The 23522-nt window shown below is 42.9% G+C and overlaps 1 protein-coding gene across 1 annotated transcript; it reads left to right on the top strand.

Annotated features, from left to right (window-relative positions):
- The first annotated feature begins 175 nt into the window (after positions 1–175).
- LOC138625425 (SH2B adapter protein 2) lies at positions 176–22520 on the top strand. Its single transcript, XM_069706333.1, has 9 exons — positions 176–383; positions 12009–12954; positions 17150–17251; positions 17437–17528; positions 17897–17997; positions 18100–18261; positions 18387–18589; positions 19262–19436; positions 21287–22520. Exons 2-9 carry the CDS (start codon positions 12040–12042, stop codon positions 21619–21621), a joined length of 2085 nt encoding a protein of 694 aa, XP_069562434.1. The 5' UTR covers positions 176–383; positions 12009–12039; the 3' UTR covers positions 21622–22520.
- The last annotated feature ends 1002 nt before the right edge of the window (positions 22521–23522 follow it).

The raw sequence follows: 23522 nt of genomic DNA, 5'->3' as shown, positions 1-23522 counted from the left end.
GAGAACGGGGCAGTTCTGGCACCCCTCTGAAGATCTATAATCAAAACTTGATTTGGCCCAAACAGACGCCGACTGTGGCCGCAGAACAGGAAAATCATTTGTGCAACTTGGAATTTTATTCTGAAAGCATGAGCCGGAAGTAGCACTTTTTCTAATTCTCTGTAAATGACAGTGGTCCGTGGAGAGCAGAGCCCAGTGTTCAGCACCACAGTGCGTCGAGCAGAGATGGAGGCAGAGCTGACCGGCAGAGAGCTCGTCTGAACCGGAGATAAGAAACAGATGAAACCGGGGGATAACCATGTTCCACCCTGAATAGAGAACATCTTCACGGCAACACCGGATCGTGTGAGACAGCAGCGTCATGAGACCAGTCCTGCATTGAGGTGAGAGCTGCGGGCACTGCCGCTGCTGCGTTGTGTTTCTTATTTAGCGCGTCTGGACCATCCTGACGTTCACGATGAGACATTTCGCACAGCCTCTTCTCGTGTGCTGATGCTGTGAGGAGAAAAGGCATCGTGATTTGTTGTGGGCAACAACAACAACAACAACAACAACACCAACACCAACACCACCAACAACAACAAAACCTCCAGGTGCTGAGGCGCAGAGGAGGCAGAGTGTTTGGCGTTTAAACCCGTTTCATCCCGAGTCAGCCCGAGTCAGCCTCCGCGCTGAAACCTGCTTAAAGACTCGGCTTCTGGTGGTAGAGAACAAGTGCAGCCGTCTGATGGCAGCGACGTGTTTCTGGTGTCGGCACCGACAGAGTGGATGAGGCTGCTTCCTGGACTTGAGGGGGGGTAGGGGGCGGGGGTCGCGGTCTGAAGGGGCTTTTTCCCCGATAATCCATTTTATAGACTTGAGGGAGTAAAGTGTGGTCAGTCACTGCACGGCTCAGGGGCCCCGATGTGATCTGATGTGATGCACAGGCCCGCTCGAGATCATCCAAAATCAGTGTACCGACTCGTGACTGCACGCGCAGGCTCCCATTCATCGGCTGCTTTCCAGATCTGGATCTGTCAGCCATTCAGCAGCAGCCGATTCCCATTCATGAAGTCCGGTACGCAGCCTGCACAACGATCCACTGTTGGCTTTAAATAGGCTCCCCGGGCCGCAGTAGGCCTGTTTTAGGCCCGATATTGACTTTCTCTCAGGTGTCTTTTTATAGGCTACACGAGACAGTCAGTTTATATGAAGCTTAATAAGTCTGATTTTAACATCAGGGCCTACAGGCCTGCTCATTTAGAGGCACCTACATCATTGGAATAGTCTCATAATATGCAGTGATTTTTATAGTGACTTAATCGAGGAAAACATTATTAACTAAATTCTATCTTATTGTTTTGTTGTCTTGTGATATTTAAGCAGCACCCCTGTCAAATCAAATCTTGCAAAGATGCAACAATTCTTTCATTGTAAAGTTGAGCTACTCACACTTGACTCGAGCTTCTGTGCCGAGCATGCCGCCTGCACGTACAGGGGGTGGACAAAATAACAAGAACACTCATGCTGTCCTATACATCACCACAAAAAGTGTCTTATATGCCTCATGATCACAGTAATATCAGTGGGAGGCTTTAATTAAATTCTGGCACCATTTTGTGATGTTCCAGTGAACTAACTAAATGTAAGTGCTTTTGTGTAGAATTTATTTACTCTCTTCTAAACTTTAAGTCTATCATATTGTTACTGTGGTGTTACTTTGTGGTAATATTCAAGCAGCACCACTCGGAGGTAAATATTTTTAAACATGCAGGTTAGCCTGTGTTCTGTCAGCAGTGGACAAACTTTACACACAGCGTACAAACAATGTGTCGTATAGGCTGTTACATCGCTGTAGTGTTCAGATAATACTTTTATAAAGCCACATCATGTCTCTGATGCTATGTTGGGATTTTATAGTAACATATAAGGATCCTTTTTCTCCAACTGCACTATAATAATCTAAAAAAGCACTAAAAAACAACTTTACAATGATTTTAAAGTACTTTGACTAAAACTTAGTTAGTTTGACATATATTCTGCATGGATTCAAAAAATAATAAAAACTCTGTATGATATCATGATTTTATGCAATTCAATACATCCCCACAAAAAAAAAATGTCTCTTGCACAGCTGAATCAACATACGGTAACGGGAAATGTGAGCTGCACTAAGTATCTATTATAAGGGAATTGTAGACATAATGCTGATCAATCTATCAATAGAAAATTAAGCACCAACCTCCAGCTTGTAGGATGTGAGGATTTACTGCTTTTCTTCTTCTTTTTTTTTCTTTTTTTATCTCTGTAAATATCTTTATTTTAGGGTTTTGGGACGCTGGCTTCATCTGGCATTTTTTCCACGATAAATAACTTAGTCATCATGTGAACTATAAGAATAAATTCATGTATTTGATATAAACTCAAAATACTTTACATTATTCAGAGGGGAATTTGAGGAAAGCAAGTTTGCAAACAGAAAATAATTCAAACCTAATAGTTTAAATACATACAGTCTGGACCAATCCACAGATGGCCAAAAAAAAAAAAAAGACATTATGAAACTATGTTATATAGTATTACATAGAGCCAAACAAGCGACTGTGTCCACCCCCGGTTCGTACCATCATCATGCTGTTTTTTACATCAGCTTCAGTCCTTCACTTTGAATTAAAAACTCATCTATTCCAGTAAGCGACGCACTTGATGCTCACACAGGTTGTACAGTATTTCTCCCTCTGCGTCCGTCTCTGTGAGAGGCCTGTGGTCATCTGTGAAATTAGTTGGACCTGGTGGGTGAGAGACAGGAAATGGAAGTCAGCGGTGCTATGTGCATCTCCCACGCGCTGCGTCCTTTATCACCGACAGCCATATGGATGCCTGAGCTCACTCAACATTTACATTGTCACTGCCTGCCAGAGGACGCAGAGAGAGAGAGAGAGAGAGAGAGAGAGAGAGTTAGAGAGGACAGCCTGTCTGTAGAGGACACACTAATTGATGTGTTTAATGTGTGTGATGAGGCCCTGCTACCTCAGGAAAAACCCGCAGGTGAAGTGGCGAGCATTGCTCTATTTGTCTGCAATCACAGTTTGGTGATTTGGTCCTCAGGAATGCTCGTTCTCCATCTTCTCATCATGTCTGGGTTCTTATCATTGGCCAATCTAACTGCCTCCACACGCACTGCACTGACACACACACACAGACACACAGACACTGGCACAGATAGTTTCCCATACAGCTGGGTGTATCAGTGTCTGGATCAGGACTTCACTGCACCTATTCATAATGTCTGTCTGCACTCACTATCACCCTCCCAGCCTCACAGCTCCTCTCTGGTGGTCCTGTGTCACGTTGCGACTGATAGAAACTCTCCCAGACAACATTCAGGCGCATTAAGGAGGGACGAGGTTATCAGCGCTCAGGTCAAAGGTCACTGACCGGCTGCTCTAAAGTGAACAGATCTAAAAGTATGTGGGTCTATCACCGCTGACCCCTATACCTGCTCTTTCTCCTGCTACTGCGTCTGATCCCTCATCGTATCTCTCTGTCTTTGATGTCCCCGTACAGGGATTTTATCTTGTCTCTATATCTTCTCTGCTTTTCCTTCCCCATTCTTCCTCCTTTCTTTTAATCCAGTGTTGAAGCTGGTGTTCCCTTTTTTGTTTCTTGCGTTATTCACACACTCCTACACACACACACCTGGATGTCTACTGTAATAATGTGCATTTCGACTTCTGTAGGAGAGTCTGTTTTTGTCACTGTGACTTTCCGACTGTGTTCACTTTTGTTTCCGTCTTCCTTCAGTGCAGAGCAACTCAACAAAACAGACATCCTGGTCATTCTGCTTTCTGCATCTCTGTCACCCATTTGAGCTGAAAAGTTCTTAACTTTAAGTTTAATGTGTGTTATTGTCTGTAATTATGTTGCCATCAATTCACTGTTTGTTTATTTAAAGGGAGAGTGCCGCCTAACCAACACTGACAACTTTAACAACATTAACTATATTTGCTTGCTCAATTTACACCCTTTGTCACGACAACAAAACATTGATTATCTTGTTAACTTCAGTTCCAAGTAGTCAATTATTATTTGCATCAACAATGGCAGAATTGTATCATAAATTGTACAAAATGAAGTGCATATGACATTCAAAACTGCAGAGGATATCCACATAACAGTAATATAAAAAAAATAACATTAATACTGGGTCGAAATAATACCTCGTCTTGGGTGGTAAAGTTTGTTGGTACTATCCTAACCCAATTCTTTTCATTTACAGTCCCTCAGCTGATTAGTTCCTTGACTAATCAATTATTCATTTGGTCAATAAAATGTGGTGAAGGTGATGTCTTCAAAATGCCTGTTTTGTTCGACGAACAGTCCAAAGACCCCCAAAATGTATCTTTTCTAACATAAAACAAAGTAAAGCAGCAATTCTTCCAATTAAGAGGCCGGAAGAGAAGAAATACATTATTAAGTACTTTATTCACTGGTTCTATCTTTTCAAATGAGAGGATTTATTGATATTTTTCCCCTCATCACTTTGAGCTGAATGAAATTTAATTGAATCTTTGGCTTTTGGACATTAAGAAGCTGCGTCGGGCTCTCAGGTCATTTTTGACATTTCATAAACGATTGATTAAATAAAAACTAAATTATTGGTGACAATAATCATCAGTTGTAGCCCTAAATGGCTGCAAGTAGCAAATATTGTCATCATAGATTAATCTAGATGTTATTTTTTGGATTAGCTAGTTAACTATGAACTGTTGTAATTATACATGACAAGTCAGAGATATCGCTATTACTTGTTTTGTCCAGTCAACAGTTCAAAACCAAAAAATTCTAAATGTGACAAGAAGATTTTGAATTTTATTAGTTATTTTAAATGACCGAAACTATTGTTAGATTTTTAAAATAGTTTTTCTGACTCTTGACTAATCGATCAGTGCTGCAGCTCTATTTATTATCCATGTTTTACATTCATACTCCGACAGCAACAGTGGGGTTTTCCTGTTTGCGTGTGTCCTTGAATATCTTCAGTCCATATCTATGTGCTGTAATATTTACATCTTATATAAGAACACATAATTAACGGATTCACATAGCGTTGAAGATGCATGTACATCGCTGCACTGTACTGAGTGTGCTGCTAGCTGTGTGCTGTGGAGCAGGCTAATATTAGAAAACATGGCTGGGCACAAACTCCCCGGGGTGGAAGCACAACATCACCAATCATCCTCATCGGCCAATCACTGAGGGTGTGCTGCTGGCATATAGGACGTAGGAGTCTGTTAAACTACATGGGCTGTGTTTATCTCTGAAAGTACACGGAAGAATGCGCAACTTTAATAACACAACTCCTTGTACATCCGTTATGCTTGGCTACGGTATCATTTTCTCAGTCGCTCTCTGTTACCACCTACAACACCACAGTATTAATCAGGCACATGTAACTCCTGGCTCCGCACAGTCCAGTCCTGTGAGGGCCCTACGAGGTACATGAAGTGAACGGATCTTGCACGATGTGTTTTGCAGGCGGTAGCTGATCACTTTTCCCTGCACAGTAATGTCTCTTTCCTCTCCTCCCTTGTCAGTTTACTGTTACAGACAGAACTCCCAACCATCTGACAGAGATATCTGCCCCGCTCCCCTGGGTAAAGAACCAGCAGGAGGAGGAGGAGGGAGGTGTGTGTGGGTGGGGGGGCGCACGGTCGTGATAGATTTTTACAACAGATAGGGAAGAGACACAGGAAGGGAAGGGCTTCTGAGGTCTGTAGGATGGAGGTGAACATTTTTAGATTCCCTACAACTCTCCTCAAGTCTTTTTTTTTTTTTTATTATTTTCTTCTCTGGGTCCGTCAGAGCTGAAAAGAACGTCTGAGGAGAGTGGTGGGGATGTAAGAATCTACATGGTGCCTCTGCTCCCCCTTGTCCTGCAGTAGGTCTCTTTCTTTATGCTCCCCTTGTCTTGTCCACCTCCACACGCTCACTGATTGTTTTAGCAGATGGCCTGTGGAGCAAAAACATGCCCCCTTCCAGTGGTGGAAAAAGTACTCAGGTCCATTAGTAAAAGTACCACTACAACAATGTAAAAATACTCCAGAAAAGGTTAAAGTATTTTAGAGTCCTATTTAAACAAAAGTACAGAGGCAGTAAGAGCAAAATGTACTTAAAGTGGCTATAATACATCATATCAAATGAAAAAAGGAAGACAAACCTACATAGAATTATCATCTGAATCTATAGTGACTATTAACTCTTCATTTTGGTTTTCCGGCCTGCAATGTTATACTTTTTTTTCTCATGACATTGTTAACAGCTAAAAGAGGCTATTTAAAAAAAAAAAAAAACCCTGTTCGCACTAAACATCAGAGACAAAGTTAGCGACTAGCTGGTTAAAATAGCGGAGCATTTAGCAGGTAAAGAGCCACGTATTTCCTTCAGCGGTTACTTTAGACCTTTAGTCTAGTTTCGTCCTCAAAACTAAAAAAATACTGTTTTAAAACACTTAAACTTCACTTTTGTGTTGCTTATTGCAGTATGTTTTGCAGGGTGAGATGAGTTCATTGCTGCCCATGTGGCTGTTAGAACAAAAAAACAATAACGCTACTCCAACTACATGGTACTCACCATGGACGTATTAAGGGCTTGAATATGTGGCAGACAGGTACATGGACAGCTGCGAGCAGGAGTAGATTTGTTTGAAGTGTGCATGGTGGACGTGTTTCCACACCTCCACTAGGTCGCCATCTATGAGACGATGTCGAAGACTCGCACTTTCTTCTTTTCCCAAACTCTTCATCTGGATGCGGCGCCACCGCCACTCCGCCTTGCTGACTCTTTTCCCCAGAGGCCACTGCATTGCAGTGGAAGTCCCCTTAAGCCCAAAAATAATTTCCCTCATAGCTTTATAAAAGGCTTCTAAACTGTTGACAGGATACCTTGTTCTAAGGTACACAAGACCCAATGAGACACAAGACAAAAAATAAAACTGCAAGCAGTGATATGCAGGCCCTCGCACGCTGCACGTCGGGGATCCAGCGGGTCGGGGCCGCAGGCTCCCCGACGTGCAGCACGCGAGGGTCCGCATATTCCCGCTTGCAGTTTTAATTCTTTTCTCGGTCTCGTTCCTCATTCTTATTAAAACAAAATAATTGCCTTTTTTGGCAGCTTTAACATCTTCAAAAACTCATGAAAGTTGGTGTCCGACGCATGTGCAAAGTTTCCTGAGGTTTGGAGCATCGTTTGACCTTAAATATCAATTTCCTGTGTCACGGCGAAACATCAACCTTAGCTGCATCGTCCTGGCTGTACTATGTACAAAAAAAATACTTTTGGGTCACATGCTATAGTATGACTTTTTTGAATGACATACGGCATGAATTTTTTTTTATCATTTTTTGGAATATTACCTTTTTCTGAACTTACATGCATACCTCAAGTGGGGATCGTACCCGGTTGCATCTCACCGTGAGGCAACTGCTCTAACCACTGCACCACTGTGTCATACTATAGCGTGTCGTCCGAAATATGAAAAAAAAAAGTCGTCCGAAATATGATTTAAAAAAAAAAGTATTAAAATGTATTAATGGAATTTTGGGGGATACAATTTGTGGTAATTCAGACAGAAATCCAAGAAGCTTTAGACACCTTTTATTTTTTGAGAATTTGAAAAAGTTTTGCATACACTACACATTAAAGGAAGTTATTTAATATCACTGCAGACCCCCTTGAAAACATGTATATCTACCATCCAAAGAATGTCTGTGGCAATTTTGGTCGCATTTGAATGAATATTTGTAGACGGTAGAGTTATAGGTTGCAGTAAGCCTTTGAGATTTGTCACAATGCATATTTGCTCCTGTGAAGGTTGGTGGTGTAGTGGTTGCCACTGTTGCCCTTTGGCCAAAAGGTTTAGGTTTCAACTTCCCCCTTTCACATGACTTTAAAAAAAAAAAAATCATACTGTAGCACGTCATCCAAATTATGAAAAAAAGTCATACTATAGCAAAACGTTTTGGACGACATGCTATAGTATGACTTTTGGGTCACTTTTTGGCCGCCACGCCACGGGCACACCAATCTACGAAAACAAATTCTTTTAAGAACTTTTAATTCAAAACATGTTAAGAGTACACAGACTAAATTTAAAGTTGGTCCGACAAAATCTGTAGGAGGAGTTTGTAACAGTACAACGTGTGAATCGCCAAAATGGTGACTAAATTGAAAATGGCAGACTTCTTGTTGAGTTGATCTAATGGTGCAATGTAACTTTTTTGTACATCTCGGTATGATACACGTCCAATGAATTTCGTGCATGTAGGTAAATGGAGCCGCCGGGGCCTCTGTTTAGGGGGCGCTAGCGAGCCATTAGGCCACACCCACTTGCGCACTTTTTCGCCTAGAGAGACGCGTGTACCAACTTTCATGAGTTTTTGAGTAGGATAAAGCCTCCAAAAATGCAGTGTTTTGTGGAGAATAATAATAAACGCTTGAACAACAATAGGGCTTTCGCACGATCGGTGCTCGGGCCCTAATAACTGAACTAAATGACTGAAATCTTAATCTGTAAAGTAACTGCAGCTGTCAAACAAATGTAAGGGAGTGAACGTGGTGTAGTTCATGTGAAAATGTTAAAGGAAACTGTATACAAGTGCCTCAAAAGCGGCACTTACACACAGTATTTAGTTACTTTTCACCACTGCCCCGTCTCTAGGGGCTTTATATCCCTGTGTCTTTTCAATATGTAGTCTGCTTCAGTCTGCTGAGCCTCACAAAACCATAATGCTGTCCGCTTCCTCCAGCGTCTCGTGGCTTGAGTTTCATGCTGACTCAATGACTGTGTGTGTGTGTGTGTGTGTGTGTGTGTGTGTGTGTGTGTGTGTGTGTGTGTGTGTGTGTGTGTGTGTGTGTGTGTGTGTGTGTGTGTGTGTGTGTGTGTGTGTGTGGGCGGGCGCGGCATAGTCAGTTTAGTATCCTTGAGAGAGGCACATATCCTCATCTTTGCGGAAGGGCAGGAGTTTGAGAAATGCACCTTAGTGAGTGTTGTTGCTTTTTCTGCTGAATGAGTAGAAAGTTGGCCCAGTGCAGGTTTTTAAATAGCTGAATGGATATTGACTTCTTCGCCAGCAGCAGCAACAGCAGCACACACACACACACACACACACACACACACACACACACACACACACACACACACACACACACACACACACACACACACACACACACACACACACACACACACACACACACACACACACACATATGGAGAGTGAGATCATTATTACAGCAACACTGTGATTATCAGTTTACTTTACAAACCTTGGGTGGCTTGAAGTAATGAATGGATGAATGAAGTGATGGAGACATTAATGAGTGGAAAGTGATTCTACCTTTTACGTTTCCAAACTTTTATCAGTTTAGTACCACTTTCTTTTTAAAAGGCTTTTAAGTTGGAACAGATTTATTAATAGGGAATAAACATTTACTAATGCTTTATAAGTCATTTATAAATTATAGGAGCAGATTATGTGGAACTATGTTGTGGGGAAACCCGTGTTGCTGGAATTTCCCTTTTATGTAGGCTAATGTTAACAAGTCATTAATACTGTTATTAATAAATAGATTTTGTTCCCCATTTGCTTCCCGTTTCCAGACACGAGCTGAGACAGTTTACTGTTCAAAACTTAAAGGAAGTGACAGGAAGTGACTTTAACTCACAACATAATTCAAGTCATCATTACAACTCAAACCGTTTTCTTACCCTAAACAAGTGTCTATTGTTCCTCAACCTGACCAGGTTTCAGAGGGAAGGAACAACCGATATTGTCGTTTGGGTTGGAGGACTTGTTGGTAGTTTTCTGTCATCAATCAAAACTTTTTTTTAATTATTTTTTTCATTTGCTTCTTTGTTTCCCTTTTTGTCTCTTTTTTTTCTTGGTTTGTTTGTTTCTTTATTTTGTTCTTTGTTTCTCTCATTCTTTGTTTCTTTCTTTGTTTTTTCCTTCTATTCCTTCCTTTCTTCCTTCCTTCATTCGTCTTCCTCCGTCTCCTTTCTTGTCTGTAGGTATGTATGTAGGTTTTATTGTTAATCTTTAATGCCTCCCTTTTCCTGTATTTTCTAGTGTTTATAACATCACAGCATTCCTCTAAGATGTTGACACCAGGCCTCAGCATCCAACAGTTTCTCCATATGATGAGCTCAGAAATGGTCCTTCAAAGAGCCGGCACTCCTGCGTACTTTCTGTCATCATATCCTCTCTCTGATCTTTATTGTTTGTTTCAGATCTGTGGGAGAAGAAATGACAGACAGCGATTGGCTTGTAGTTGAACGTGCATCTCGATCAGATTTAATTCCAGTGGCGAGTTGTTTGCACTAATCCTTTCTGAAAAGACAACCCACACGGATACTTTTGAAAATAACAATCAAGTGGCTCAAAGGAGAAACACAGGGACTACTGCAGTGCGACTATATGCATGATTCAGTTTAGGAGTGCAGTTTCAGTAAGCAAACATTTGAGCCTGTATTGTGCGAGTGAACTGCCAAGAGAAGCCCAGCAGCTCTGAGAATAAGCTGTCGCAGCTCAGGGAGTGTTGGCCTTCCCTATGCCAACCCACTCGCACGATATCTTCTTTTTATCTGCGTGATTTACAGCAACCATCAAACCAACATGTGTTTGATTGTTCGGGTCTATTCACTGATGCTGTATTAGTCACTGAAGAGGAGGGGGGTGTGAAAACTGTTATTGGATGTTGCTTCTGATGCAGTGTTAGTATGAATCTACATCCTCGCTGTAGAGAAGAGTTTGAGTAGTGATGTGATGTGGTTTGGCACTGCTTGGTCCGGAGAGGGAGGCAGCGCTGCAGACTGAATCATACAAACACACACACATGCTGTGAAGCAGAGGAATGTAAAGATGAGTGGATGAATGTAACTATTATCTCAAAAAGATCCTCATTATTGAAAAAAAACAGGAATGAGTGTGATAGACAGGACATACAGAGGAGCCATGCGATCAGTTCGATGGTGTTGAGCTGCTCTGACAGAACAAACTTCCAGATAATTCAGATAATCCGAGTGCATGTCAGAAATCATCAATTGGTGAGACTCACAGCTGATGGAGCAATGTGACAACAGCTTTTTCGATCTGTTGTCACATTGAATCTCTTCATAAGTTGAATTCAAACCTTCATGACATGAGCTATCACAGATTCTCGACTTGTCAGAGGAAATAAATTCTCCCCACAGTGGAGCAAGACGTTGTTTGTGCTTGTTGTCACTGGAGCTGGAGCTTCTAATGACGACACAAATGTTCTGCCACCTGCAATTTTGGGATGGTTTTAAGGCTTCTGGAGGTGTTTATGTTCTTCAAACATGGACATTTCATTACCTGATTCCAGAGTATTTTAGACTCAATATGTTTAAGAACTTTTTGGGCTAAATATATCATTTAAAAACCACGGGATTATCTGAGAAACGACACAAAATGAACCAGATCTGGTTTTCTTGATTCATAAAACATTTTGGGAAAGTTAGGAAATACTTGAGATGTAAAACAGAATTTAAGTAATCCAATAAATTAAAGTTGTGCCTTTATTTTTGGTTTCGGGTCACATGTTTCATGGTGTGGGAGAACTAAAATCTTCCGTTCTCGATATCACTTCGATATTAAGTTGCACAATTTGTATGAAGGAATGTGAGAAAGAGGAAGAGATTGTGGGAGGCGATATTGATGCGAAAACAAATGATTTTGATTTAAAAATTCAAGAAAACCTTGGCAGTTAAGAAATACGCAGCAGAAAATCAGTTCAGGGGCTTCATTTTTCATATGAAGATATAAATACTACAATAACACATAAGGTCGTTCGCAGTTTGCTTCATTCACACGTGTTTTATTCTTTATACCATCTCACACGCAGGCTGTTCCACAATTGCTGTGTGTGTGATCTAAAGAAGTTACACAAATACATGCTGCAATCCTTAACATCGACACTAACACTCTGCTCCTCTTCCTCCTCTTCAGCCTCTCCTCGGTGGGTTGGCATGGCTCAGTGATGAACGGAGCGGTGGTGCCCGGTAGCCCGGAGCTCTCCTCCTCGTGCCCGCTGCCTGACTGGCGAGAGTTCTGTGAGCTCCACGCTCGAGCCTCCGCTGCAGATTTCGCTGACAAGTTCCAGCGCTTTCTGTCGGAGAACCCGTGCTACGACTCGCCCGGCGCCGATGCCAGCTTCTCACAGCACTTTGCTCACCACTTCCTGGAGTGCTTCTCTGCCGCGCTGACACAGGCCCGGGAGAACCAGGCGTCCTCACTGGGGGAGGACGGCTCCAACCCGGCACCCAAGTACAGCATTGTTCCTTTCCTGGGAATCCAGGGTTGCCCGCTCTCCTACGGTCACGACCTCTTCCAGAGACGCAAGGACGCAGGGGCTTCAAGTGAATCCCTGGACAGCATGGACAGCGGAGGGGGAGGGATAGATGGAGCGGGCAGTGGCACCACCGCTTCCCGAGGCCCCCAGACGACCCACAAGGTGTCCGCTCTGGGACAGTCACGCAGCTCAGAGGACGTGTCAGTCAGTCACCCAAAGGCTCGCTTCAAGAAGGGCTTCTCCCTCAGGAACATGAGCCTGTGTGTGGTGGACGGGGTGAAAGAGATGTGGCATAGACGGGCCTCCCCTGAACCTGAGGCTCCCCCCGGGGCCAGGAAGGCCAACGGAGGAGGAGGCGGAGGAGGGGAGGCGGTGGCAGGGGGAGAGAAGTGGTCCCAAAAGCTGCGACTGCCCCGGGGTTCCCAGGGCCACAAGGCCGAGCTGCTGGAAATCCAGAGGGAGGGAGCGCTCAGGTACATGGTGGCCGATGACACAAACTGTATGGGTGCTGCACAGTGGCAGAAGTGTCGCCTACTGCTGAGGAAGACGAAGAGGGAGGAAGGAGGAGAGAGGTTCCTGCTGGAGTTCTACGTACCACCCAAGGTACATGAGCACACTTTGACATAAAAAAAAACAAAACATGAAAGAATTAATCTGGTTATAAAATGACGGAAAGCAGTGTAAATGCACATTTTTTTTATTTTTCAGAGTCTGAGGTGACGTATTCCAACTTCTTGTGTATTTGATCAACAGTGCAAAACTCAAAGACACTCAGTTTACTGACAAGGAAAACACCTCCTTAAATTAAGAAGTGGCAACCGGCTACTTTTTGTTTTATCTTATCGTAAATGAAATATCTTGGGGTGGTCCATTATTTATCAACCAAAAGGATCACTTTGTATACCTCACGTTGCTCTCTGGAAATGTATGATTTTTACTATTTCAGCAAAAAGCTGTTTGATTTTATCTCTTAGCTGTTACACCTATTTTGTCAGAGAATTTTATTGAAGGTGTTTCAGAGGCTGAAGATCTTCCCACCAACCCACCTGACAAACCCACAAACAGGCAAATGATTATTAACATATACCAACAAACCTTATTGGGTTTGGGATTTGTCTTTATTTAGAATTAAAAATGGTCCCAAAACCTTGTTGAACTTTTCAGCACAGTAGTAATTACAGGTTTACACATTTCCAATATTTCAAGTCTCATGCAGATGAGGCAAAATCAATAAAAAAAAAAAACATGAATCAATAGTGAAAATATTCTTTAGTTGCAGCCCTTCCTGAATCCCAGATTTAAATTGAGCCTGATGATCGAGCCCTGCTGACGCTGAGCGACGCAGGTCAAACCACGTATGCATGCACCCTTCACATTTGTCTATATGGGATTTCCAGATCATTGCCCCTGACCTTAAGTAGGCCATGAGGCTGTGCAGCTGAGTGTGTGTAAATCTGCTGCTGTCCTTTGATCATGGCTGGTGGGAATGTAGGGGATAAAGCTGCGGAGAGGGGAGAGGGGTGAGGACAGGGGGAGAGGGGGAGAGGGGGAGAGGGGGAGAGGGGGAGAGGGAGCTGGCAGAGAAAACCGGAGACTGTGAGAAAGAGAGAGAGAGGAAGCTGTTACATTGATTTCTATAAGGCGAGGGGATCACAAAGCTTCTCTTTCGTGTGCAAAAAATAAATATTGATTGCTTCCTCATCTTTGGCAAACTGGCAGCGGTGACAAACTGCAAATAGAAACCGAAATAGTTTAGTCACTTGAACTCCTCCAGGTCAGTTAGTACCACAAGACGAACATGAAAAATAAAACTTAATAATTCAGCTGTTTCGTCAGCTGTGTTCTATTAACGTCCACACATGGGAAAATGATTATCCACCGTGGTCGAGGCTGACATTAGGAGACTTCAGAGCAGCGGTTACAGCCTTGATGACACTTTAATTAAACACACACATCTCGACAGGCCCGCTCGGAGTTGTTTTATCACTGCCATCCTATTCACATCTTACAAAACATAACAGTGCATTCGACAGGTTCGGAAAGATAAACTGACTCATAAAATGTCTCTCCTGCGTGCTCCTGGCTCGGGCTCCGTCCCTGTCAGGGCCATCAATCTGCCCGCTGCTCTGTGTGGCACAATGCAGCGCGCTAACTGCCTGCATTATGACACCGCAGCAGGCCCCGGGATGACCCGCTCTCTGGTTCACACCAGCCCAAGTAACGAGAGGCTCCTCATGTAACATCAGAGAGGCTTCAGCTTAGAATAAAAATACTGAAGGTTACATGGAAGATTAATACAAGGACAAATACTTTTTTAAAACATTGCCTGGGAAAATTTGACTTTTCTCTTTTTTTTTCTCACTTTAAGTCACTAAGAATGCAACATTTTGCATATTAAAAAGCACCTCAACAGTGTTTACTTTTCTTGGTGATATTAGATATATTTTGTGCATTCATACCGGTTTGTCTTTTTAAAGTCCCGTCACTATACAAATTCAGAGAAATCCTTCTTTGCCTGCAAAACAATTTAACAAAGTCTAACTTTGTGTCTTGTTTGACTTGTTGGCTTCCCTTGTTTAAAGGGTAGATTCACCCAAAAATGCATCTTTTCTTGCTAACCTTTAGTGGTATCTAACTTTATCTGCTGCGGTTTTAAGATATATCCACCTCAGAATATTTAACCTCATATGAATTAAGAAATAATACATTTAAACCTGTACTAATCAATATTTTATATTAATGACAGAGTAAATAATACAACATGTGCCAAGTGAAAGCAGTCGCTCATAGTGATAAACCCTCAGAGAATTAGCACCGGTTTTTCTGAGCTCTACAGAGCGTGGCAGGATCCTTTAAGTTTGGTTTCAGTTTTACACCCCCAGCCTCAGATTTAGCGTTGTGGTTCACTCTCACCACTGTCAACAGTGTCGTTTACAGATGCAGCCAGCAACTCCTATTTGGTGTTGGACAGGTAGAGTCCAATTACAAATTGGAGATGGGTAAGGGCATTTAGTCACTAAAAAGTTTGATATTTCCCTCATGAGCTGGTGGAAGACCAAAAAAGAATTAAAAGGAGCGTAAATATTGGACTTCAAATCATAAGGTGACAAGAAACATGACTTCAAGTTAATGCTCATATTTTTACCTGTTTGCTAACAAATTCACCTTGCAAACACTCCAAGAAACTCAGACATGGACAAATACAAACAAAACCATCTATGTAGCTCGATACTACTAGAAGTGAACAGTTCATCACAAAATATGAGAATATTTTCTGCAAGACTTCAAGTGCCGTGTGGTGGAGCACACACTGTTATGTGCACTGGTTTGCATGAATACATTTTTCCACAGACAAACTGGGTTTATACTGTCCTGAGTGGAGAAGCACAGGAAATGGTCAAATGCTTTAATACAGGAAGTGTTTTTTGACATCTGATCCAAAGAAAGGAATTGTGGGCGTGGACGACAGCCAAGATGCACAGGCGGATCAAGAAGAGAACTGTGTTACTCCAGACAGATCCGCTGATAAGCCTCTGCCAGACTATCAGTCAGCCTCCTTCTCGCTCTACCTCTCCTGACACACGCAGAAATAAACACACACACAGACACAGCTCACCGCCTTATACATGTACACACACACACACACACACACACACACACACACACACACACACACACACACACACACACACACACACACACACACACACACTCATAGGATCTGTTAAGATTATCGTTTTTGGCTCCAACTCTCTGCAGAGGGCAAACTGGGGTCAGCCGAGTTTTCTGTGTTCACCCTCTTATAAACTCTTCCTGTTTTGTGTTTGTTTGTCAGCCAGCAGGAATAATCGCTGAGATGCAGTGAGAAATAAGAGACCGTGTTAAAAACTGAGCTGTGGAGGTATTATTGCAGATCCTGCAGTCTTTTGTAAACTCTCCCCTACTTCTTTATTTCATTTAAATGAGTTACTTAATCTGGGGTGTTGTGCATTGCTGGAAAGGGCTGCACCAATAATTCTGCCTGCCTGTTGCCCCTTAATTAACATGTGTGAAGGAGAATTTGAGGGTTTGGAGGAACTGCATGCATCTCACACTGAAGCCAGTGGCTGAAGTGATTTTCTATTTAAACCTGGACCACTAATTTAGAGCTCTATTTAGGGCTTTCTTTAGAGGAAAATATATAGTTTCTACTTTTACAAGTGTTGCAGTCACCTCCTACAGAATGTAACACAGGATGCAATTTCACTCTGGACCATTCATAATGGCTTATTATGGTTTTTGGTGATAGTACACTGGCACAAATTGTACTACCATCCAGGGAGTGATGCATCATTTGTTTTGTAGAGCAGAAGTGATTAAAATATAACTCTTACCAAATGAAATCTGTTCCTAAATCCACTGTGATCTGCAAGCAACAGGCAGCACGTTTATTGTCCTAAAACCTTTTTATATGGGATTCACAATTATTATATTGTATATTATATGACCCTCTTTATACCAAGAATTTCCCTTTTTAAATCATTTAGACTGTTCCTTTTCTCTATACACAGTAAGTGAAAATACTGTGGTGCTGCAAAATGTGTTTCTATTTTCACAATGGTAATCATCTGTTAACCACTTCCTCTTAGAGGCTTGTTAGACTCCTGACTAACCTGTTCGGAGCCACCGATGTAAAGTGAAGCAATTTGCAGTTATGAATGTCCTCATTGCCTCTAGTGTGTTTTGTTATTATATACATGTGGTAGGTGCAGTATCGTTAAAACGGGCTTTTATGAGTCTGTTCGTATGTTGGTTCTAGTCTTCAAAGCCCAAAGTGAGCATCCCTCTGTCGGCCATTGTGGAGGTGAGGACCACCATGCCGCTCGAGATGCCTGACAAGGACAACACCTTTGTTCTTAAGGTAGGATCTGCAAAAATGTTGCTACAGCTGCACCTGCATGAGCTGAAATGCTTTATCAGAAGTAATGAAGAAAAAAAAAAATCTACATAAAAACAAGCTTGAAAACAGTTTTTCTGGGAAATGAGGTTTGCCCATCCTTTGAACAGAGCTCGGTGTATAATTGCGGTGTTTGGCTGCTTCCACAGGTGGAAAACGGTGGAGAGTACATCCTGGAAACCATCGACTCCTTGCAGAAAAACTCGTGGGTTGCGGACATCCAGGACTGCATAGACCCTGGGTAAACCACCAGATAAATATTTGCTGTTGACTGAAGATGGAGAGTAGAGAGAGACCGAGGGATGGGGAGAGGGGGAAGGAGGGGAAACACACACACAGTCATTAATCACCCGATTAGTGGAGTTTTTGACAGGTTGCTTGAGTACAAACATGGGTGAGCTTGCACCACCGACATTCCTCCTCAGGTTCTTGGATTAGTGGATGTTTGTCAGTGTAGCTCAGGACATAAACAGAGAGATTATTTGTGTCCGTGTTTGAAGGATGTGGATGTGTGTAGAGTTGTGTGTTAGGACTCGGTGATGTTTGTTTGCACATGTGTGCATGTGTATACGTTCTTGTGGTTGTCCTGACCTGCCTGTTTGTGTACAGTGACAGCGGCGATGACATCGAGCTGGCGTCATGTCCTCATGGTCAGGCCTCCAAAGACTGCTCCATGGTGGCCTCTTGCAGCTGTGAGCTACTTTCTGAGGGTGAGCCAAGACTGCTCTCTATTCTCCCCTGCAGAACAGCATTACATAATATTTACTTGTTTTGATCGGGACAAATGTGTTGATATATAAAAACTTGTTTAGGAGTGTATCGTGCTTCAGAGAGGTCATGTCCTACAGCGGCAGAGCATTACAGCGCCCCCTCAGTCCGTTGCAGGGAACCTCCTTTCACCCAGCACCCATCCCACATGCCTTTAGAGCGCTTCCTGCAGTCTCCAGAGGCCCAGGGCTCCAACTCCACTGCAGGTAAAACATTTACTTTTCCTCTCAAGCTAATCCAAGCAGGTGAGGACCTGTAAACATGAAAATGAACACTAGCCGATTATAGACGGAGAAAAATAAAACATGTTCTTGTGTGTGACACTACTCAGGTGGTGGTGAAGGAGCAAAAGACTCGGATGGAGATGCCAGCTTGGCGGGTTACCCATGGTTCCATGGTACGCTGTCTCGCGTACGTGCAGCTCAGCTGGTCCTTTCAGGCGGAGCCAGGAGCCACGGGCTCTTTGTGATTCGTCAGAGTGAGACCCGGCCTGGCGAGTATGTCCTCACCTTCAACTTCCAGGGCAAAGCCAAGGTGAGATGATAAGAGGGAAGATAAACAGCATTATGTCAAGTGATTGAGTCGTAAATACTCTGTTTTCAGTTTTCTTCTTTTGTAAAACTGTTCAAAACAAACTGAATTAAAAGAATGAGAAAAAAACATTTTTTTCTAAGTTTTACTCGATAAAAGTAATAAAATTAGTAATGGATTTTAAAAATTGTCATCGATTAATTATAAAATAAGGAATGAGCTTATTGTTTCTACACTCAGAATAATCAAGATAAATTCTCTCAGTCTTCTTCTCGTGACATTTGGAGCAGCAGCCACCAGTTGGAAAAGCTGCAGTAATGTCACCATTTTGTGCTCTCTTATGTAACATGATCCCTGCACATCACATCCGGCCAGCCGGCAGTGTTGAGGAAGTGTCAGCTGCCACCTCTTCCTCTGGTGTGTCAGCTCTGCATTCTGTCACTCTGCTCCCACAGCGAGACACCTCCCAGATAATGTCCTGACCTCTGTCTTGGCCTGTTTCTTTCAGCTCACTGTGTCTCACAGGCAATTCTGTCTTTGTGTTCTCTCTTTCCCTCTCTTCTTTCTTTTTAATTTACTGTCTCTCTCTCTCTCCTTCATGTCTTTGAATTGCAAACCTTTTTCTAACTTGTTAATGTCCTGTTTCCCTCTCTTTCCCTTCCTTTTCTCTCTCAGCATTTACGTTTGTCAGTTAATGAGAACGGCCAGTGTCACGTCCACCACTTGTGGTTCCACACCGTATCGGACATGTTGAGACACTTCCACGCCCACCCGATCCCCCTTGAATCTGGAGGCTCGGCTGACATCACATTACGCTCCTATGTGCAAGTGCAGCGAAGCTCCACCACAGGTACTCAACACATGAACTGAAAACTGTTTACGCATGTAACGGTAGTTGGAGATGTTGTCCTCTCTAATTAGGCACCTGTACCACATAACCAGTCATGTAGTTATAGTAGGTTATTTTCATACAAGACCTAATTTTGTACTGCGTGACTGTTGATCAGATACAGTACTAATAAAATACTTAACGAGTGTTTGATTATGGAAAGATGTGCTGGAAAAGTCAAACCGTTCAGAATACATTAAAGGTTTCTTGTGGGGGTTTAGACCTCGAGGTCCACTCTTTGTTTACCTCATGTAAACATGTCCAGTCCAACCCATGGTGTCACACGACCCCACTGCTCTGCAAGTGGCAGTCACATAACAAGATACTGTATCGTGCTATGCACCAGCAAAGGCAGGGAAATCAAAGAATTCAAGCAAGTAAACACAGATGTAAACAATACAAGATTTAAAACGCTATTAAAAACTGCCTTTGCCAAGTTTTATGAGAAAGAAACTGCACCTCAGGGATAGCAACTCAATGGGTTTTTATGAGTAACCGAATGTAGACATCATTTTTGTTTGTTTCCACAAAACTCCATTGGTATTTGCTACTCATCTACATAATATCAAGTGTTTTCAAGTATTCTGGGAGATTATGTTGCTTAGTGGAGTTATGCAGGAAATAACCTGAGGTCACAAAAGTCAGTGTAACATGAATGGCAAAGCTATACACTGTTAACATAAGGAAGAAAACTTACAGGAACCTCATGGAGATGTGATTCCATGATGAGGATTTTAAAAACAAGAAGACAGTTCTGCTGCAGCCTCTTAAAAGGGTCATTTAAGTTTATAAAAACCTGTCAATAGAGGACACGATGGAGCTGCAAGAAACTAATACCGAGCAACATACCTGTCTGTGTCTGCTCATCACATAGTTTTAGATTTAAAGCACGAAACACATGAAAGAAGACACAAATAAAGGTGTAATTCACAAGAAAAAAAGCATTACCCTGTATCATTTACCCTGTTTGGTGGGTTTTGCTGCCACAGCCCAGTTTGTGGTGACTGATATTCCCAAATTTAGTCCAGATATTATGGTGCTTCTATACATGTACTGCTGTTACAATACGATTTAACATTGACCATGATCTTGTGATTGCCTCATTTGGCTCCGTTCATGTACTAAAACAAAGACAAAAGATGGGGTTGATGGTGTTCAAGTGTCTGATATATAGGCAATCAATCCGTAGGTGCTTTTAAAGAGCGAAGTGTCTTATCTTGACAGTCGCCAAGCACGAAAGCGTAATGTTGGCAATTAGAAACTTACAGAAAGTTAAATGTGTTCATGGCCTTATAGATGCAGGAAGCAGAGTCCCCCCCCACCATCCCCTCTCCATACTAACACTGGTCCTGCCCTCCACTCTCCTGGCATGGGATAAATGCCCTCCTGTAGAAGAGTGAGGGGGCGATTATACCGCAGAAGTTTTGCATGCGGGCCGAGACTCCAACTCCAACCCACCCTGGTGGTCACAAAGAGGCCCTCTGTTTCCCCAAACGCTGGACCTACGCACACCCATGCACTCACTCACATGCACATAGTGAGGGTTTGATTCAGGGTATAAAAGACTTTATTGATACACTGGTCAAGCGTGTCTTTGGCACCAGTGTTGTCGGTGTTATTGGCCACCAAGAGAAAGGATAATAAAAGAGGCCCACACTGTCTGTGTTGACGCGCTGCTCTATGAAGGAGCCTTTCACTCGCAGCTCTCTAGTGTAAACCAACAAACAATTATCAGCAGCACAGATTAATCTATACTGTTAATGTGTCTTCTATTAAAAGGATGTCTTTCATCTCCCCACAATCTGTTACAGATGTGACTGCGCCTCCAGTCCTCACTCCACCCAGGGAGGCAGCCTGCAGGACAGATTCAGCTCAACCAGCTCTTCACCCTCCTGGAATCACAGCACCTGCAGGGCCTCCTTCTGATGCCCCGCTTTCCTCAAGCACCTCCTCCTCACCCACCACCCTTCCCTCTCTCTCCCGCAGTGACCCAGGTACTGGAGGAGGAGTAGGAGGAGGGTTGCAGAGCCGGAGTAATAGCTCTGAGCGGCTGCTGGAGGCCTCTATTGGTGGATCTGAGGACTACCACGATGCCGATGGGACTCGCAGGGCCCGAGCTGTGGAGAACCAGTACTCTTTCTACTAAACAACCCAGGGCAGGGTTCGGTCATGTGTTTTCTGATTGGATGACATGCAGCAAGTTGGAGGTGACATGGGCTGCTCTGTTGATGAGTCCAAATCACTTGATCACTCATCATTGTGTTTGTTTGTTTTTGTTTCAAGGCAATTTCCTGTTTCTGGACTTGAGAAGGGAGCGGAGATGATGCCGAGCAGACTCTGGCTTTGTTTCAAACCCAGTTGTCAAGGATTTCAGTAAACAGAGACACAGAGGGCTGTAGCTAGGAAAGGAGAGGTCAAGGTATAGAAAATGCAGCAGTGAACATAAGTGTAGGAGGATAAAGCAAGAGGAAGTCATCTAGCATATGGCTTTGATTCACCTCTTCTGGCCACTTCCTGATCACCCTTACCCACAGTTCCCAGGGAGCAGAGTCGGTGTCACCACCCTGCTGAAGGGTTGAGAGTTTGAAATGACCCTGAAGAAACACTCCCTCCCTGCTGAGGTCCTCCGAGCTCCCGGGAGTGTCCCGCTAATGTTTGTAAAGCTGCTTTGAGTCTGTCCCGGATATCCTCACTGTCTCTGCGGGTTTTCCCTACAAAGTCCTGAAATGGGTCTTTTCTCTACACTAACATCAGTCCAGCAATCATGGGTGTGTTAGTGTTAGCTCAGAGATGTTTTTCTTAAACATGTACAGCCTAAAGGGTCTTAGTGCCTGACATTTCCCTTGGACTTGAACGGACTGTTGTCCATAGCGAGAAGAGGGTGGCGCTGTCATCTCACATCATCACAACTAATGAAATGCAGGTGATTGATTTACTGTCACTTTCTACCTGAAACATACTGCATATTTCTGCATACTGAAATGGTTTTCTTCTCACAGTTTTATTGATGGCTGCAACACACACACACACACACACACACACACACACACACACACATACATGTGGTCGTATGTTGTGTTAGAAATCAGTTTAAAACTGTTGCAATGGAAGATGAACCATACATGTTCAGTCTGTACGAACAGGACAGGGTGGCTCCCATTTTGATGTCCTCCTGGGTTATTTCTATGAGTGTGTGGTGGTGTATTAGAGTCCAAATATTTTTCAATGATCGGTGTGCTACAGTAGTGTTTCTAAAATGGGGTCCCTCCGTCTGGTGATGGTTCTGTATTCAAATTCATCATATGAATAACCTGTAGATTAGATATGCTGTTAATATAGATCACTTTGAAGTAATGCCTTGAAGATATTATTATACCAAATCCAGCATTTATCGGAGGGACTTGGGACATGGTTTCTTCTGAATGGCGGCAGTATTATGTTCTGTTTGTGTGGCCTGCAGTTTAATCTGCGGGTGTGAACTGAAACAGTACAGTTAGGAAAACAAAGGCTAATAAATGGCTGTGCTTGAATGGACAGATGTTACATAACTGTTTCGCTTTGACACACTTCATATTGACACAGTACTGAGCCTTTAATGTTAATATATTGAGAAAAAGCATTTCACAGCACAACATATTTATTACTGTTGAGAATGAATGCCTAAACATTGTAGAAAATATCTAGCCTGGGATTACCAGATCCAAACTCACTGTCATTGCACTTAGCCACCGACGCTGGCCACTGATTGGTCCGTCTGCCTTTCAGCGTAAACATGAATGGAAACAGGGTTTCCAGACTATAATCACAACAAAGAAAACTGAAGCTGTGAACATTTGTCTGGCATAGTCATACTATAAAATATCAGTTAAAACATCATCATGAAGGAAAAAAAATATTTTCTTTAACTATGCTAATTGCCCTACTCGATAAGAGTGAGCAGCTCTTACATTTCTGTCACATATGAAGCTAAAGTGCCTGTTGGCGGCTAACCTAGTTTAGCACTGGAAACAGGGCAAACTAGTAGCCTGATAACAAAATCCGTCTGAC

The sequence above is a fragment of the Brachyistius frenatus genome, unplaced genomic scaffold, assembly GCF_029030835.1.
Source record: "Brachyistius frenatus isolate BFR_SWC_R1_liver_20210118 unplaced genomic scaffold, ASM2903083v1 Contig_62, whole genome shotgun sequence".
NCBI lineage: Eukaryota > Metazoa > Chordata > Actinopteri > Embiotocidae > Brachyistius > Brachyistius frenatus.
Note: the sequence above shows the minus strand (reverse complement) of the source record. Positions and strands in the feature narration are given on the sequence as shown.